This window comes from Arvicola amphibius, chromosome 9 (genome assembly GCF_903992535.2).
Source record: "Arvicola amphibius chromosome 9, mArvAmp1.2, whole genome shotgun sequence".
In the NCBI taxonomy this organism is placed as follows: Eukaryota; Metazoa; Chordata; class Mammalia; order Rodentia; family Cricetidae; genus Arvicola; species Arvicola amphibius.
In genome coordinates this window covers 71229222-71248055 of record NC_052055.2, presented here as the reverse complement: position 1 = coordinate 71248055, position 18834 = coordinate 71229222, and the positions used below count along the sequence as shown (strand labels likewise).

General features: G+C 56.3%; 1 protein-coding gene across 1 annotated transcript in view; it reads right to left on the bottom strand.

Annotated features, from left to right (window-relative positions):
* Window positions 1-1953: 1953 nt before the first annotated feature.
* Ttbk1 (tau tubulin kinase 1) overlaps window positions 1954-18834 on the bottom strand; it is a 36134-nt gene continuing 19253 nt past the window's right edge. Inside the window, exons 13-14 of the mRNA XM_038343643.1 lie at window positions 2906-4467; window positions 1954-2335 (exon numbers count right to left, since the gene is read on the bottom strand). Of these exons, the coding sequence (XP_038199571.1) occupies window positions 1954-2335; window positions 2906-4467 (1944 nt within the window). The remainder of the gene's footprint in view (window positions 2336-2905; window positions 4468-18834) is intronic.

The following is an 18834-nucleotide window of genomic DNA, read 5'->3' as shown; positions in this document are numbered from 1 at the left end:
GCGCCAGCTTGAGCGCTGGGTGAAGCTGGGGGTGGGGTGAGCCTGGGGCTTTCTCAGGCCTCCCTTTCCTCCCATCTCCAAACCAGGGTGCTGTCGGTCCTCCAGCAGAAGTGAGACCGTGGGGAGCCCTACATTCACGGTTCGGTTGGTGGCAGGGAGCAGGTCCAGGACCTGGGCACCAAGGGTCACGCCCTGGTCCCCACCTGGCATGAGCTGATTGTCATTCATAAAAGCCCTGGGTAGGAGGAAGTGAACCCTCTACTCCTCTGCTGGACTAGAGGGCGACTAGAGGGGGCCTCGGGGTGACAAAGATAACTGAATCCAGAGAGGTTTCCTGAGTGTTCTGGGAGCTTCTACATCAGCGTGGGATAGACCACACAGACTATCCACCCTGGTGTCCTCCCCAGACTGGTCTGCAGAGCTGCCTTCTTGGCATGGAAGCAACTGCCCAGACCCTCAGAACTCCATGAGAAGTTCAGTCGGCTCCAAGCGGCTCCCAGTCGGTCATCTTGGGTGTAGACGTGGCCAGACCACTGGTCCTCTGAGGCCTCTCTTTCTCCTGAATGTCTTGGTTTGCTCTCTGTGGCTCAGGGAAAGACAGGAGGACCAGAACAGGGATAGAGGCTGGGAGTGCTTTATAGGAGGCATGCATGCAGTCCCTGCCCCAGACAGGAGAGGCTGCCTATCCCTTCTGCAGTCAGGGTGCTGCTTGCCCCAGATGTTAGCAGGCTCCTGATGAGGTGGGCGGGCGAGCTGTGCAGAAGCCAACATGCAGGAGGAGGCCCCATGTCAGGCTCAGAGCAGCTCAGCTGTGTGGGCTGGCTCAGAGCAAGAGGGGCCCAGGGTGAACTGGGGTGGAGTGGGGGTGGGCACCAGTTAGCATCACACACAATCTAAAGTGAGAAGGACCTTCTGCCTCAGGGAGCCAGTCTGCCTCATCCTGCTTTCTCTGCCCGTGTAGGGAGATGACCCCTGAGCCACCCCACTGCCCACAGCAGAGATGGCAGGATGACCAGACAGAGTCCCTGTATCTTCAGATGACGAACACACAGAAGGCGATAAGCAGCCACCCCACTTGCGTGGGACTCTGAGAGGAGAGCTGAGTGAAGCTGAGGTTAGACAGAGGAAGGAATTCCTGATGGCAAGGGGTCCAGAGAACCAGAGAGCCAGTAACCGCAAAGCCCCGTTCCAAACTCCCACTGGGAAACACTCACAGGGAGGCAGCTGCAAACTTTCAGAGGTCCCATTCATTCCTTTTCAGGAAAGATCGGGAGACACAGGCAGCAACCCCTCTCGAGAATCATACAACCTGTGCCTCTCATAGAGCTGACTTTAGCCAGAACAGAGGTGTCCCTTAAGCCTAAATAAACCAATGACCTCTGACTCCCACTTTCCCAATCCCAGCTTGGCCTTTCATGGCCACCAAGGCTCCTAGGAGACTGGGCAGTCCAGAGACCGCACACTTCTGGAATTTGAGGCTGTTTCTCCTGTTAGGTAGGGTTGGAAGCTGAAGAAGATGGGGATGAGGACAAGGTGGGCCGCAAGAGGTGTAAGCAGATGTAAGCCACTGGGGCGGGGGGCATAGAGATCAGCCAAGACCTGGTGGAAGAAGGGGACAGGCCCTAAAAGCTGAGTCTTCAGGCGATAAGTGCTGAGCCTTCCCGGGGCAGAGGATCTGCTGTGAGCCTGTCCCTGCAGAGGGGCGGTAGGAGGGAGGGAGGGAGGACGCAGAGAGACGAACCGAGACACGCACCCTTCGGGGAAAGTGGGCTGGCTGGGCTGCAGGGCGCGACGCGTGCTCACGTACGTCCTGGCGAGTGCAGGCGGGAAGCTGGGGCCGCGGTGGCGCGCGGGCGCGTAAGGCTGTGCTGGAAGCTGCTCCAGTGTGGCCAGCTGCGGGTGGGGACCGGGGTGAGGGTAGGGGGCGCCGCAGAGAGCCGCAGGCCGGTGTCACTATCTGTTCCCGGGCCGACCCTCCGAGACTGCCGCCCGGCCTTTGGTTGCTGCGCGCTGAGTCTGCAGTTGTTTCCCTCTGGGTCCTTTCTTTGGGGCCCCTGGGGGAGCCTCGGGTTGAGATCTGGCCTGGAGGACCCCCCGAGAGGGAGGGGCGCTGGGCCGGGCTTGACGCGACGGAGAGGAGCTCTCTTTGCGGGGCAGGGACTGGCTCCGCGGGGACCCGCTGGGGTGGCGCGAGGTGGAGGCGGGGAGGCCGGGACTGCGGGGCGCTGCAGGCTTGGAGACTTGGGCGCGAACTGGGCCGGGACCCCGGCTCGCGGAGTGTTTGGGACGGAGGTCAGCAGCAGTGGCCGACCCTGAGGGCTTCTGTAGCTGGAGCCTGCTGAGAGGCAGAGGGCAAGAGAAAAGGATGGGGTGCGAGACAAGGAGACATTTTCAGAATGTCTTTGAGCATTGAGCTCTGCGTCCTCAAAGCTGGGAGCGATGGAAGAGGCCAGGCACAGATGCGGGTGTTCCACCCTGCAGTGCGGGACCTTTGGGGCTATGACTGGAGGTTTTCCTTAAGAGTCATGAGTCACCTTTAAAATTCCCATGGGTTTTGCATTCTAATCTAGAATGTGCTTATGTTAGTATCAATACAAAATACTATTTCATGCCAGTTACTGGAGGCCCAAGACTTTTACCCTTTGGTTTCCAATATCCCATGGCATACCAGGGACTATGTAGGCTCTCTGGTCTCCTGCAGCCTCCCCTGGTCCCACCTCACAGTATCCCCGCTAATCACGCTGGACACTTAAGTCACAAGTAACACAGTGCCCAGATGGGAGATGGTAGACCCGAGAGGTATCTGGAAGTTGTCATAGCCCCTAACGTTGGTTCTGAGAAGTCCCTGGAAGCCTTCTTTGGCCACTCTGCCCACAACCAGTCCTGGCACGGTATGGTTTCTCACCTGCTGGTGATGGCCACGTCAGCCGCTGAAGCCGCACCACGGGGTCTGCCAGGAAGCTGCTGCCCTTCCACAGGCGTGGGCACACCGATGGGGCGTGGAATCCGGCTCCGGATGGTCACTGCCCGCCCAGCCTTCCTAGGCAAGGCTGCTGTGGGCTCTGAGGCAGGTGTATCCTCCTCAGAGCCGGTGCCAGAGAGTGTCTCAGAGGCACGGCGCTGATCCTCACTAGAGGAGGACGAGGCTCCTGAGGCCAGCCTCAGCAACAGGCGACCCTGCCTCTTCTCCATTACCAGCCGTGCCAGGTCCTGCTGGGGCCTAGCCCTCTTGCTCCACCGCTCTTTGGCCGACAGGGAGCCCGAAGGCTCTGAGCCTGTGTCCTCTTCAGACAACAAGACAGGAATACGGCTCCTGGGGCGAGAACCTGGCATAGCATGGCGGCTGGGGGAGACAGTGGTCCCTTTCTTGGTGACTGGCTCCAGTGGGGATGCTGGAGCTTGCCCCTCCGCAAGGGCTGCGCCATTGGGCAACGAGTCCGTGACTACTTCTGAGGGTGTTTCCCCCGGAAAGCCAGACAGGACACAACTCTCCGTCTCAGTTCCATCCAGCCCTGACAAAGCCAGGCCATTCTCCAGAGGCACTGGGGCTCCCTCCTCTGCAGTGCCCCCCTCAGAGAGCAACTCCAGGCCCAGCTCACCCCCAGTGCTGAACTCGTCTGGCCTAGAGGCCTGCCCTCCGGAAGACATGACATTGAGGTGGGATTTCTCCGCAATGTGAACAAAGGTCCTCTCGACTTTGGTGAAGGGTGAGGAGGTGACTGCTACCGCCCCACCAGTGGCCACCGGCCCAACCCCAAGCCCTGCTCCAGGTCCTGAGGGCTTGGGTTCAGACTTGAGGATGGAGGACAGGGTGCCCGGCTCCGATACATCCAGCTGACTTCCAGTAGGCTGGGGTTGCTCATGCTGAGGGGTGAGCGCGGCCAAGGTGCCCAGATCAGGGTCAGGGGCCAGTTCGGCAGTGACTGGCGACTTCTTCATGTCGCCAGGGGAGACGAGCACCAGCGTTTTGGAGCCCTCCTCAGGCTCCAGGTCCCCATCAGCCACGGACCGGCCCCTGGCCTCTTTCTGATCATCAGCCAGCAGTGTGGATGGGGCCCCCTCCTGGCTCCGTTCAGTGCTCCGCTCGCTGACCTCACTACTAGAACCACTCCGAGGCCCCAGTACCTCCCCCAGGGCCCCTGCCTCTTCCTCCTCCTCCTCCTCCTCTTCCTCTTCGTCTTCCTCCTCCTCTTCCTCCGCTTCTTCTTCGTCTTCTTCTTCCTCCTCCTCTTCTTCCTCCTCCTCCTCTTCTCCCTCCTTCCCATTGGCCTGAGGCTGAAGGGGAGCCAAGGGGACCTGTGGGGCCGTGAGCAGCATGTGCGAGAAGCCCACCCTCCGGACCCTGTTCAGTAGCCGTGCCCGTTCTCGATAATCAGAGAGGTCTCTCTTGAAGTCCTGGTAGGGCAAGCCCAGAGGCGCAGCTCGTGGGAGTCCATTCACCTCAAGTGGGGGCGCCACAGAGAACACCTGTAAGGGGCACACACAGGGACCCACTGAGGTCAACCACCCTCCTGGGCCCCAGGAGGCCTCACCTGTACCCTACATCAGGAGACCCCCCCCCCACCAGGGATACCTGCCAGAAGGTAGACAATGGGTCCTCAGGCCCTAGAATGATCCCTGGCTCCCAGTAAGGCTCAGGGAATTCCGGTCTGAGGGACAGATCCAAGTGACTCTTCTCTCTCCCTGCCCTCTCCTCCCCTCATCAGACAAAGTCAACTTTAGGGTATGAAAATAGCCAAAAGAAACCGGGGGCAGGAGGGGAGGCTGTGTCACTTTCTGGGACTTTTCTATGTTCACAGACGTCCAGGATGCGGCCTCTGTAGCAGCCATCCTCCCACACTGCGGTGCGAGCAGGGTCACGGGAGCACTACCCTCTTCCTCCTCTGGCCCCTCTGGCCTGTCAGCGAGAACTACGTTCAGTCCTAGCTCCCAGGAATTCAGTTAAGTTTTCCTCTCTGTGCATGGAGCCCTTGGCAACCCCATCATGGCTGAACCTCTTCCTGGCCTCCTTGGCAGAACTGCCTGTCTCCTACACACCCCGTCCCCTCTGTCTGTTTCCACAGGCCATTCTCGACACTACAGCAGGCCTATCCACAGTGAGGGGCGGTGCTCAGGGCAGCACTTTCTTGGGCTTTTTTTTTTTTTTTTTTTTTTTAACACACGAGCCTGTCTTCCTAAACAGGACACAGTCCATTCAGACCAGAAGCCTGACAAGGGAAATAACTGTGCCCCTCCCACACCACAGTCCTATGTAACCATCTCAGTGTCTGCCCCCACAGAGCATCCGCAGACGGTATTCCGCAGCCAGCCACCAACATGTTGTCTCAGTCCAGTCCTTACAACTGCCTGACTGAACTTCCTGACACTCAAATCCCATTCATCTCTGCAGCGGTCATGATGGTGCACGCAGGACGGTAGCCATCCTTGGCTTGGCGTGGCACAGGAGACGTCTCCCACCCCCACCCTACCTCCCACCTTCTCCTTCCCTACCCCTGCCCCATTTAAGCTCTAGCCATCGGATGTTAGCAGCATCTCCCTTGGTGGGTCATGTGCCTCACACTTGGGTCCTCAAATGACAAATCCCAGTTGTCTTTCAGCAGCTCTCCAAAGCCTTCCTGTTCATCAGCTTCCCTTTCTCCCTGTTTGCCAGATCCTCCTCCGTGTTTCTCTGGCTCTCTCTCTTGTAAATGAAGTCCCTGGAGGGTTTTCTTGTTGTTCATTCATTCCGTGGCACACACTCGGAACCCCAGCTCTCGGGAAGCAGAGCACGAGTTCAAGGCTAGCCTTGGCGGCAGAGTGACCCTGAGGTCAGCCTGAGCTATCCCCGACTGTGTTTTTAAAATGACAGGGGGTCATGGGGATCCACCCCTAAACAGAGAACTGTAGACAACTAAAGACAGCTGAGAGGCTGAATTGCTCTTTCCCAGGGATCAGCTCCCTTGATTGCCTATCTGATACAAAGCAGCCAGCCCTGAACAGACAGGCAATGCTAAATAAACCCAGCAGCTTATATTTCTATATTCATGTGTGTGTGTGCATGTGTGTATAAAAATAATAGTCAAAGAAACTAGGCCATCAATGTAAAAGAGTAAGGTGGGATACAGGAGGAAAGGGAGGGGATGATGTAATTATACTTCAATTATTTTTTTTAAAGAGTGGGGACTGGGGGCAGATGGCTCAGTTGGTAAAGTGTTTGTCACCTGAGTTTGAGCCAGGTGCGTGGTGTGCACTTGTAATCCCAGTGCTGGGGAGACAGAGACAGGTGGGTTTCTGGATCTCACTGGCTGGCCAGCCTAGCCTAATCTGCAAGTCCCAGACCCAGTGATAGACCCTGTCCCAAAAACCACACTGGATTGCTCAGGAATGATGACTAAGGTTGATCTCCAGCTTCCACACACACAAAGTGTCCTGGTTGCTGCGTTTTATGTTAGAAATCTCTGAGTCAGGTAGTGAATAAGGCAGACATACATTGATTTGAGTGGAGCAAGGGATCACCACACAAGGAAAAGAACTGGGTGTAATGCACACCCCCACAAAGGTTCTGAGCATAAAGGGGGTCACAGAGGCAGCAGGCTTGCAGACAGCTCAGAGTATCTGCCCACTCCCTTTTGTTCTGCTCACCCTGGTTTACGGACCACGACCCCTTCCAACCTCACCATGACTTCTGGAGTGTAGGCAAAGAAGATGCCCAGGCAATAGCATCGGTGCATTTGGCTCTGAGGCTGGCGGAGAATGAGACAGGGGTCTCTAAGGCTGAGCATCCGCCCAACTGGTGGCTTCCCCTCCTGAGCTTCCACTGTCTGCCGCATAATCTACTGTCTTTGAGGACTCAGTGCAGGAGTAATAGTAGATAGATGATGACAGCCTGGGGCAGGTGTGCAGGTAGACAGCCTGGGGCAGGTGTGCAGGTGGACAGCCTGGGGCGGGTGTGCAGGTAGACAGCCTGGGGCAGGTGTGCAGGTAGACAGCCTGGGGCGGGTGTGCTGGCACACACCTGTAAACCCTCACACTGACGACACCGAGGCTGGAAGATCGCTGGGAGTCTGCAGGCAACCTGGGCTACTTAGTGAATTCAAGGACTGTCTTAAGAACACCAAAAGAGGGAGTGGGGAGAGAGCTCAGTGATAACATGCTTGCACAGACATGGGGACCTGATCACTAGTGCCCAAGCAAAAACCCAGCATGTAGTGGCATGTGCCTGGGAGGTGGGTGGAGATAGCCTGCGGTGGGGGTGAAGACAGGGAAATTTCCCTAGCTGGCTGACCTATCAGTCTAACCAATAAATGAGCTCTAGATTCAGAGGGAAACCCTGCCTTGGAAAATAAGGTGGAGGGTCTGGAGAGATGGCTCAGCAGCTGGGAGCACTTGCTGCTCTTGCTGAGAACCCAGGTTGGTTCCCAGCACTTGTGTGGTGGCTCGCAACCATCCATAGCTCCACTTTCAGGGAAATCTGGTGCCCTCTTCTGACCTCTGTGGGCCTCAGGCACACATGGTGCACATACATACATGCAGGCAAACACTCTCGCACATAAAAAATAAATCAGGGTTTTGTTTTTAAAGTAAGTTGGAAAGTGATAGAGGAAAATGCCTGACCTTGACCTCTGACCTCCACATTCATGTGTGCACTGTTGTGTAAACACCTGTGCAGAGACAGGGTAGCCTTGGTCACTGTCCTCTTTACATCCCTGCTGAAGTCCTCAGTAGCTGCTTTCTTTTTGTCCACACTATCTTTCCATTCTTCATGTCAACCACTCACCCAGCAAACACACCAAGGCACTGACTGTGCTGTGCCCCCATGATACGCCTTGCTAGTGTTAGCGCTACGGAGACCAGCTGGGCGAGCGGGCAGAGCTGCCCCAGGGGCCATGGGGATCACGGCCTGGCAAATGCACTGACAGTCAAGGACAGGAAGATATTTGGGAGCTTCATGCAGGCCTTCCCACTCAGCGCCAGACCCGCCCAACCCCTCAGCACCTCCCTACTGAACAACTGCTGACTTTTCTTATCCCATTTCTGAGGTCTTGGATGATTCTGTTAGGATCACCTTTCTCCTACACCTGGTTCCATGCGGGTGACACCCACCCCTCCCAGCAGCTGGATAACCCAGGAAAAGTCCTCACCTTCCATCTGGGCCCCTTTACCCTAGTTGTTTGGGAAGGAGGAGAACTGAGGGCCAACCAGGCCAGCAAGGCAGCAAGAGGCACTGACCAAGCATTGGGTCAAACTGGAAAATGTGTTGACAAGGGCTGTCAAGACCCTGAATTCCCCCTAGTGCCTGTCTCACACACAGGAGAATGGAGGACATTCTGCATTTGGAGGTGGGGGAAGAAGCTGTAGATCTCAGAGCTATGCCAACATGATCAGGGCCACCCACACTAGCCTGGGTACACTAGGTTTTCTGTTTAAATCCTCCTGACCCCTCTCCCAACTACTATCCTGTTAGGAAGGAGTTCCTGCCTCAGACAGGAGCAGAGCACTCTTCCTGCCTCTCCCCGGATGGCTAGTGAGCTATTTGCCCTCTTAGCTACCAGTCTGCTGCTGTCCAGGACACTGTGTGCTCGGCCATGGGAGCCTGAGGAAACTGTGGGAGAGGTAGCACGGTGAGCAGGCTGCAGCCCAGCTCTGAGCGTGCTAGCGAGTGGCAGCTGGCTTCAGGAGAGCACATCTTTCACCAGGGCAGTGACCTTTATGATTCTCCCTTGTTTGTGTAGACTCCCAGGCCCGCCCTGGCACCACTCATCCTGACGATCTGAAGCTCCCTGGTTGCCGGGCATGGTGGCGCACACCTTCAATCCCAGTACTCAGGAGGCAGAGGCCAGGGGTCTCTTGTGAGTGCAAGATCAACCTGGTCTACATAGTAAGTTCCAGACCAAACAAGACCCCATAGTGAGAGTGAGACTGTTTCAAAAGCAACAAAACAAAAACCCCAGCTCTGGATGGTCCAAAGTTCCTCAGAAGGTGGTATGGGCTGCTTTATGACCCGGGGGGGGGGGGGGGAAGCAGCCCATTCAAGCCTAGATCCTCAGAGAGGGCAAAAGCCCCAGGTTCTTGCTCCCTCCACTGTTCCCTGAGGCCTGAAGCTCTCCCCTTTGAAGTTAAAGGCCAGCTGAAGTCAATGTCCACTCCCTCAGGGCCACATGCAAAGAAGGGGAAATGACTAGACCTGGTCCCAGGGAGAGTGTGTGACAATGGCCCTAAAGGCCTTTCATTCCAGCTCATTCCAAAGCTTACACAGGGTGCATGAGGTGACTCTCTTGCCTGGACCCTGGCCAAGCCATACCTGGAAATATGCTCCAGCTCAAAGTCCCAATGTTGTGGGGGTATGGAACAGGCTGAGCAACAAAAGCAAAAGGGTTAGCTGGCACTCCCCCACACTGACCAGGGGAGGGATTTGTGGCTTTTAGGGCTGCCTAATGCCCCACATCTCTGCCTCTGTTCGGGAAGGTGGAACATGCTCCTCCACCCTGGCCCCCAGCCACGCAGCAATGCCAGGCCTGAGAGGAAAGGCCATGAAGCCCACCTAGTCACTGTCAGCTCTTCCACCACATCTGCTGCCTCACTGGCCTGCCTCAGTCTACCTGCTCTCCCCATGAGTGTTTCTCCCTCCACTTCACCCCCCCCCCCCCCGAAAGAAGCCCCGCCCTCAAGATGGCTACTCTGGCCAGGGAGGAGGAAGATAGAAACAAGGCTACCAGGTCTACTCAGACCTCACACACATGACTAGATCTCAGTGTCCACATGCTCCCCTCATCTGCTCTAGGACCCAGAGCCAACAAGTATGTGGGGAGGGGCTTCTGAAGCCCCTGGGGAGTAGGAACTTCGGTAGTCGCTGACCCTTCACTTCCCACTTCCTTTCCAGCCCAAGGAAAATGTTGCTTCCCCCTCAGCAGCGGGAGGAACTCACCCTCTAGCCAGAACCTGTCCCAGCCAGTTCCCGAGTCATCAACATACTAGCTCCTGTCTTCTGCCCAGCCAAGGTGAGGGACAAACGAGGGAGGACATAGAGGAGAGTACGCCTACTTCTGTGGTTCTGGCCTTCTTAGGGTCGGGGCCTTTCACTGCCTCCATGCCCTAAGCTAAATCTGCACGGGTGCTGTCCCTTCCCTGGCCGACCACTCCCTCCCTTGGGCAGAAGGGGAGCAAGGACTTGCAGCAGCGCTCATTCGGCCGGGGGCTCTCAGGCATTCCCGCAAGTGAGACCTAACCTACTTCCAATCGCATTCCTTTCTGACCAGTTAGCAACAGAAGCTGGATCCCAGAGACCAGAGGCCATTCATCACTTTCTCCCACGAAAGGAGGGGCAGGGAGGGGGGAGAGGCAACTCGGGCCCAGCTGATCAGCCTGTCCAGTCCTTCAGACAAGCAGCCCAACCACTCTGCCCCCGGAGCTGAGGTCCGCACGGAGCTGAGGTCCGCACGGACCTGAGTGGGGCGGTGAAAGAAAGCAGGCCAAGGCAAAAGTTCCTGGAAGGCGTCTTTAATCAGGATTTGGTAGTACACAAGCTCTCCGGATTGTCTGCATGAACACACAGGGACTTTAAAAGGCACAAGATCCCTCGCACAGCGATGCCTGACGGCGGGGCGCCCCCACCCCCGCCCGTGCATAGCCGTGTGCGCGTGGGTGCGTGTCCGTGTCCCACCCCCGTGGCGGCGTCGCGCGTGTGCGTGTCGGTTTCAAGTGTTGGATTTGTACAGTACTCGCAGTCTGGGGTGGGGGTGGGGGGCTCAGTGCATGCTTTTCTACCCGGGTCCGGGGCCCCTGACGCCGCTATATACACTAAGGAGGACGCACCCCGGAGAGAAAGAGGAAAAAAAGGAGAAAAGAAAAAGAAAACGAAGAAAACAAAGAAAAGAAAAAGCGTCCCATCTTCGTGTGTGTGGTTTTGAGTTTCTCGTGCATGCTTAGGCTGGCCAGGGTAAGGGAATAGTGCAAGCGTATAATACAGTATTATTGCAATACAAAAGGGGGTTGGGGAAAGATGGGATGAGAGGGAGGGGTGCTCAGGATTAAACCGGCTGGGACTGGAGACCTCCGGGAGGGTCTTCTTGTCAACCACCCTCCCATCCCTCGCTTCACCCCATCCCCGGGAGGGGGATAAGGAGTGTTTGTAGGGAGGGAGCTCAGTTAGGTCCTGGGGCTGAGTTTCCCCACACCACCAGTTCCACCTTTCACGGGGCAGGGGCCAGCCCCTCTGTCAATACTGTCAACTCTAGGGGCCCTGAAACCCGCCCCTTCCCCCACGGAAGCCCCTCCACCTGGGGGAGGGGGTCGACGGAGCAAGTGCAAAGGAAGCAGATGTTGGTCCCTGAGTTTTATTTTCGGGGATAGGGGTGAGGGGAGAGTTGGAAGTGGGGGCATGTTTGGGGAGCCCCCCAGGGCCCTTAGTAGCATATGGGGTGGGATGGGACAAGGGACACGGACTGGACATGGGCAAAAGGGAGTGGGGTTGGGTGGCTTTGAGAGACCTAGGCTCAAAGTTTGGCTCCCCCCTCAACTCTGGGCTCTTTGGCATCCAATTGCAAGGCCAAGGGTGGGGACAGCCCTATGGGCGGTGAGGTAACCGGAATAGGGATAGAGGGGTCGGGCTCTTGGAGCCAGCTTTTCCCACACTCCCTCCCCCTCCCGCCCCTGGTCTGCACCCTAACCCTGGAAGCACTCAGGGGCGAGTCCCCCACTCGTCCCCACCCTGCCGTACAGGCCAGGGATCCAACGGCCGCGAGCCGGCAGAAATGAAAAGCAAACAAAACTGTGAGCGAAGGCGGACGGCGGGGGCGCTAACCCAAGAGAAGAATTTTAGCAGCAGGCAGCTTGGCGGGGCGGAGACCAGCTGGGGTCCCGGCCAGGCGGGGCGCGGGGCGGGGTGGGGACTCCGAGGCCGGAGGTACCTGGGGTACGCCAAGTAGCAGCTGGTTAAAAAAACCGAACGTACATTCGAGGTGCGGCGGCTGCAGGGGTTGGGGGTGGGGTGGGTAGGAAGACGGGCCCCGGGGCGGGGATAGTGCTGGAGCGGGCAACAGAAGTCCCTTACAGTTAGAAATCTGCAACAGGGGTTCGGATGTGCTCTGGGTCGGGGCTGCTAAGTTTGCTGTCCGGAGAGTGGATGAAGTGTACGCGAGGCTGCGGAGTGTGAGCGTGCGTGTGCGTGGGTGGTCATTCTCCCCACCGACAGCCTGTGCAGGATCCGAGGGCAAATGGTGGAGTGAAGGAAAATCCAGGGAAAGGAGAGGGCTAAGGAAGGTACCCCAATTCCTTCCCCCACCTCTTAGGTGGGCTCAGGGGCCTCCCAGGTTGGGAAGTCCACTGAGTATGTGTGGGGTTATCTGAGGGAGATGGTCCTCAGCCTTGGGGCCTCTCCCTTAGGGAGAAGGATACCTTAAATGTCAGACGGTATGGGGTGGGCATGGCTCCTGCCCTGCAGTTAGGAGTGTCTCATATCTAAGTGGAGATTGAGGTACAGCAGAAATTACCCTTAGATGTCTACACTTGTACCCCAATTGCCATATCAACTCAAGGACAGCAGAGAACAATCATCTGTGTCCCCAGCCTCAACAGAGCTCCCCAACCTCCAATGGGAAACGCATCCTCCCCAAGCATGGTTTCTCCCAAAACCACACGTTAACACTGACAGCTTCTATCCTCAGCGGCCCAGGCTCCCCCACCCCTGCCTGAACAGACAGCACCGCCCTGCCCCCAGAAAGAGACCAAGACAGGGCAGAGGACAGAGGTAGGAAGGAGGGTGCTGGGACCAGGCTGGCTTAGAGGCGACACCCTATAACCCACTGAGAAGGACTGGCTCTGTTTTCCCTCTAACTAGACATGAGGAGAGAGATTATTAGGCTCAGGGTTAGTGTTGGGCTGGATTCTGAGTGGTTATTGCTGTGACCCAAGCTGCCTTGAGTGTATGGGGTATGTACTAATTACGAAGAATTTAATATAGCATTTTTCACTGACCTACAGTCCTCAGGACACACCCTTTCCCATTTAGAAAACACTGGCCCTATCTACTCCACTCACAATGAAAAAATCCAATGGCTCCACACACAGAGTTCACCACGGCAACATGCACACTAGCACACACGCACACGCACACGCACACACACACACCACCACCACCACCACCGCCACCACCACCACCACCGCCACCACCACCACCACCACCATGCCCCACTAGCAGCTACCTTTCTAAGCAGCTGCCTGGCTTGAGTTGCTTTAAGAGCTGCGATCCTGGACAGAGGTTGCAGTGAGGACTTCTCAGAGTCACTGAAGTTAGTGACTCTCTCTTCCCAGAAACTGCCGTGTGTGTGTGTGTGTGTGTGTGTGTGCGTGTGTGCGCGCACGCACGGGCACGGGAGAGGTCACAAAGACACAAAGACTGGAAGACAGTGACAACAGCTGGTTGAGCTGCAGAGTGGGGGTTTGATTTATGGTAAATTTACTGTCACTGTTTGGCCTCCTGTCTGAGTTGGTGCACCCTCTCAAAGTCCCCTGTCAGTGCTCATCGAGTGATGCCAATTTCTGCTGAGCCTGACCCCTCCAGCGGGACTAAAGTCAGGGGTCTTACAGTATCTTAGTCTGCCCACCTAATCTTCAGTGCTGCTATCCAACCCTTGGGCAATGTGAGATCAATGGTGGTCGTGGGTTGAAGACAGAGTCTAGACAACTGAGCCCGCTGCTCTGGGCTGCCTCAGAGCTGAATGCAGTCCCATGACGGTGTGACTGGGAAGGAAGGAAAGATGCAGAGGGGATCAGCAGGAAAACGACATCCAGACTAAAATAGCTAAAGATTCCCAGGGAACAAGAGCTCAGTTACTCAGCATCAGGTGGCTTTTCTATTAACTTATGTTCTTGTAAAGGGAATATATGATTAATCTATTAAAGGCGGTAACACTGAGATCTATCTCATAGGTTAGTATGGGGTTCAAGTGAGTTAATTTTTTCACGTGCTCAGATCATGGCCTGGCACGTGGGAAGCACGGTGTGACGATGAGATGAACTACAAAATGCCTGCAGACACAACTGTGTGCAGGGTGTGAGCGCAGAAACACCACACTGAGCGTGGCCAGGAGTGCTGTCCACTGGCGAAGCTGACGTTGGAGAAGCTGTGTCCGCCCCCCAGTGGACAGTCACTTTTCCAACACTCTGGGAAATTCTACACCACTATAGGCTCTCAGCTATCCCTCCATGCATGGGACCCAGAGACTTGGCCCCAGACCGTGCAGCCCTCCACCCAGTTCCACACGACCCTGTTCTAACTAACACAGGTCAGAGTAACCCCGCCCCAAACACAGCTCTATCAAGATCACCGCTGGTGAGCTTACAAAGTCCTCCACCACAGAGGCCAGTTCACAAGGATGCCTTCTGGAGGGCCAGACATTTTGAATGGTGGCCTGGCTTTCAAGGACACCTGCCTTCCTACAAGAGTTGTCCTTTGTGACTGAGAGGTGGGGACAGATTCCCATCCCTAGAAGCTTGGGAAACAGTTTTATGTATATAATGCTAAAACTGAGGCTCAAGTCAAGCCATTATTTTTGATAAGCCTTAAGGCACTTGGGGATCTCGGAACACCTCAGGGACAATTCTAGTCACTGAGGTGTAACTCTGTTCCGGTCTGGTGGTGGAGCACTCTGGGAAGGAATGCCAGATAGCAAAGTACTTGATGCCATGAAATCCCAGTGCTGTCTTAGGGAGCAGGCTAACGAAGAGAACCCCTGCCATCACCGGGGTGGGGAAGGGTGGTGTGGAAGGCAAAGGGTAAGGGGAGGGGGAAGCAGTGCTGGAAGCAGGGAGGGACTGCTGTGTAGCCCCGTCCCTCTCCTTTGTGCTTTGTGTTTCTGTTCTTTCTCAAGGAGTCTCCCTGGACTCCCTCCCCCAACTCCTGCCTGGGCAGAAGACAAAGCCATCCAGAAGAGCCAAGAGGACAAGAGCCCTGGGATTGAGGACATTCAAAAGTGAGCAGCCTGGCCTGAGGATGACATATAATTAGAAATAGAGTCTGGTTTTGGTTGCTACATGGAAAAGATGCTCTTGGCCCAGTTTAAAACTGTAGGAACCACTATCAGGCTGCTGAACCATAGCACAATGCTGGCCATGTGCATATGTGGAGAGTTCGACTCCTGGCCACTGCTCACTAGATATAAGCGTCCCCATATGATTCAGGGGCCCTAAGACCGCTACTAAAATCAGGAGTATTTAAGGAAATTGATGGGCCACATGGTTGGGAAGAAACAGGTCAGAGAGAAAATACATAAAGAGAAGAGTAGAGCAGAGTAAGACTAGGGACCTAGGAAGCTATCAAGGACACACACATGCACACACACACATACACATGCAGGCACACACACGCGCGCACACACACACTACACACACACACACACACGCACACACATACACACACGCAGGCAAACACGCATGCACGCACAGCCGCAGCACCGTGTAACTTCAGTAGGTGCTGGTCATACCAGGATCTATGTAAATAGCATTCTCTGGAATTGTAAGCGACACAGCCTGAGCATTCACCCGACAGCCCTGCTGTGTACACACGCATGGATTAGCACACTCACATAAGTAATGCATCCCTGCAAACATGGTCTGCAAACTCTCTAGCCTCCTCTCCTCCCCAGCCAGGCATTACCCTTTTTGGCAGCCTCCCTAAGCCTGGCTGGCTGGCATGGGCAGGATTGAAGATAGGAAAAGATGGGGTCCCTGCAGTGACACAGGTTGGGGAACTGAGGAGTGCACAAAGGGGTAAGAGGACAGTCGGGTATTTGCCCAGGAGTGTCTAGGTCCCCTTCTGTCTGCCTACCTTGTGTCCAGTCTGCACCACACCCAGGGTACCCCCAGGAGGAGTCCCCTGAGAGAGGCAGATCTGAGCTGTCTGTCTGGGACCTGTTCTGAGACAAGATGTCTCTGTGCCCAGAATCTCCTTTATCCCATTCTCCATATTGCCTGCAGGTCGTTGGGAACCCCTCTAGCCATGCCCAGCTCTGAGGACAGGGCAGTCAAGTCTCTCTGGGAGCGACACATAGGGTCTTGGGGATGCCGTGGTGACCATGAACCCCATGAACCCAGCCTGCGCCTGGGGGGTAAGATGTGGAAGAAAAGGGACTCTGACTTGGTGGTGGTGCCATGGGAAATGCTCACTAGGTCGCGAGGCTGTCCACGCTCCATCACTCAGTACAGACATTCCCAACCACAGCCCAAGCGGGGTTTGACCAGCCTCCATCACATTCCTATTCCAGGTCAACTAAACAGACTCAGGCGCACATCTGCTAAGGTTCGGCTCCAGGCAACCCCTTAGGGGTGGATCCGACCCAGACCCGCCAAGACACAGAGTAAACAGAACCTGACCCCACAGCCAGATTGCCCCTCAGCTCCCCCACACCTTGGTTTCCCCTGGACTCTGGAGCCGCTGGTAGCTCCATTTCAGAGCCCCCGTCCTGTCCAACTGCGCCAGCACACCACCCCTCCCTGCACCATTTTGTCTGGCCCCTAGCAAAGGAGCCCACCCGGGACAGAGTCTCTGGGGACAGAGCCTCTGGTGGGGCGGGAGTTTTACAGTATCTCGGGCCGACCTTCTAGGGGGCGTATTGCACGTGGGTGGGATGGGCTGTGTGGCTTGTGATTATTGCGTCCTGGGAAGGAACCATGGTTCTCTGTCTGCTCCCCAGCCCCCCCCACCTGCCCCCTCCAGGAGGGGGGGGGCCCAGCCTAGGTCTTGTGGGTGAACCGTGCCCACACCTGCTGCAGCTGGGACCGCGAGATGCGGAGCACCGAGGGCACGAGTCTGTGGTTGCCGGCGGCCAGGGGCGCGTGGCGCCGATGGGGAGCACGCACGGGGCTGCTCTCGGCCGAGCGGCTGCGCTGAATGAGGGAACCGGAGGAGCCCGAGGAGCCGCCGCCGCCGGGGTGAGGGTAGTGCTCCGTCTCCAGCGTGGAGGAGGAGAACACGGAGGACGCCAGTCGTCGCAGGGGGCTGTACCGCGGGAGGGAGTGCCCCGAGAGTCTGTCCTCCTCCAACTGAAAGAGACCAAGAGAGTGGAGGAAAAAGAGGCATCAGGCACAGACTGGACAGCTCTTCTCGGGGGCCACCCACCGCTCACAGCCCCTGCGGCACCGGCGTCCCTGGCAGGGGGCGGATGGCGCTGGAGGAGGGGGCTGCAGGCTGCCCACCCAAGGTCCAGCCTCGGAACTGCCAGCGCCCTGCCCACCTCCTCCTCTCACAGCGCGGTCTCTGAGCGAGAGACCTCGTCCACTCACCTCCTCCCTGAAGCCTTCTGGGCTTAGCCCCATCTAGCACTGGGCTCCCACTGGGCTGGAACCTTCCTGTTAGGAAGGCCCTTTTGTTGGTCTTTTAGTCAAGCCCCCACCCAACGGCCGCTAACCTAACCAACACTCCACACGCCTCCAGATCATTTTTAACGTATCTGCGGTGCTGGAGCTTCAGCCAGGGTCTCCTGCTTGCTAAGCAAGCGCTTTGTCAATGAGCTATGACCCCCAGCCCTCCTCAAGAGATTTAAAACAGCTGCTGCTCCCTCCTTGGCACCCTCAGCATCCTTATGGGAAGTGTTGGGGTCTCAGGGACAGTGTGGGTGGACTCTGGAGTCCAAATACTCAACGACTTATTTGCAAGAAGTCAAGAGAGTGTTTTATTTGTTTTGCAGTTCTGGGGACCAAACCCAGGACCCTGTGCTTGCTAGGCAAAACCTCTACCAGGAAGGCTTTTTGGTTTTTGTTTTGTTTTGTTTTGTTTTTGAGATAGGGTCTCATTCTGTAGCCCACACTAGCCTAAAACTCACTATTTAGCCCAGGCTGGCCTCTAGCTCTTAGTAATCCTCCTGGGTCTGCCTTCCAAGCAGCAGCAAGATTATGCATGAGGCATCACCTCCAGCGTCAGCCCAAGAATGTCTTAACCCCAGCTCTGTCACTTACAGCCGTGAGGGACTTTGTGTGTTCGGGAGCCCATGGAAGACAGTCCTCAGAATGGCAGCCCCACAGGGTTGCTGAGCTGGGATAGGGCAGCTACCAAAGTTGGTGGTGGCCATAGGAGCCCTATCTCTGTGCCTCCTGTCTTCAGGGGAACAGGGAACACGTTCCAGGCACACGGAAACAGGCATGGTGGCCTGGTGTCCACAGACTTTGCCTCTCCTTACCCCTGGCTCTCTCGGTGGCTCTGACTGGCTAGGCCAACTCTGGGGAGTGATGGAGGAGAGGGGAAAGGGGCTGGAGCCACCCTGCTCTAGTATGCCTTGCTGATGTCAGCTGGAAGGGAGTCACGAGAGACCTCCTTCAGCGAGGAGGCAAGGAGAACATTCTAACTTCTTCATCTGCTCCACCCCACACCAGTCTGCTTCCTCTGTCAGCTTCTCTGGGGGCCAAGCTTGAGCTCCTTATTTTCTAGTTTGCAGTGAGAGAGGGCTAAGGCGCCCACAGCTGCTCTCAGAGCACATGGGGGGCCTTGAGTACAATATCAGAGTTTGTTCTCCATCAAAGAGGTCTTAGAAGCTGAAGCTGGATCCCAGCATGCTCTCTGCTCCAGCCTCACTGTGACCACCCATCTGTCCTCAATACCCAGTATGAAGTCACCTTTGTGAGCACATCCTAGCTTCCCCCCACAAGGCCCTAGAGCAGACAAAAGTTCTTCATCCTCCTGATGGCCCTAACTGTAATTGCCTATCTTCCAGCCTGTCCTCCCAGCCCACTCCTCTTCACTGCAAGCTCTGACCTGAGGACTGAGAATGAGCCCTTGCTAATCCTTGTCTCCCAGGCCCAGGACGCTGTCCAGCTTGTAACACGGTAGTGTTTGGGTGGCTTTCCAGCAAATGTCTATATGTGTAG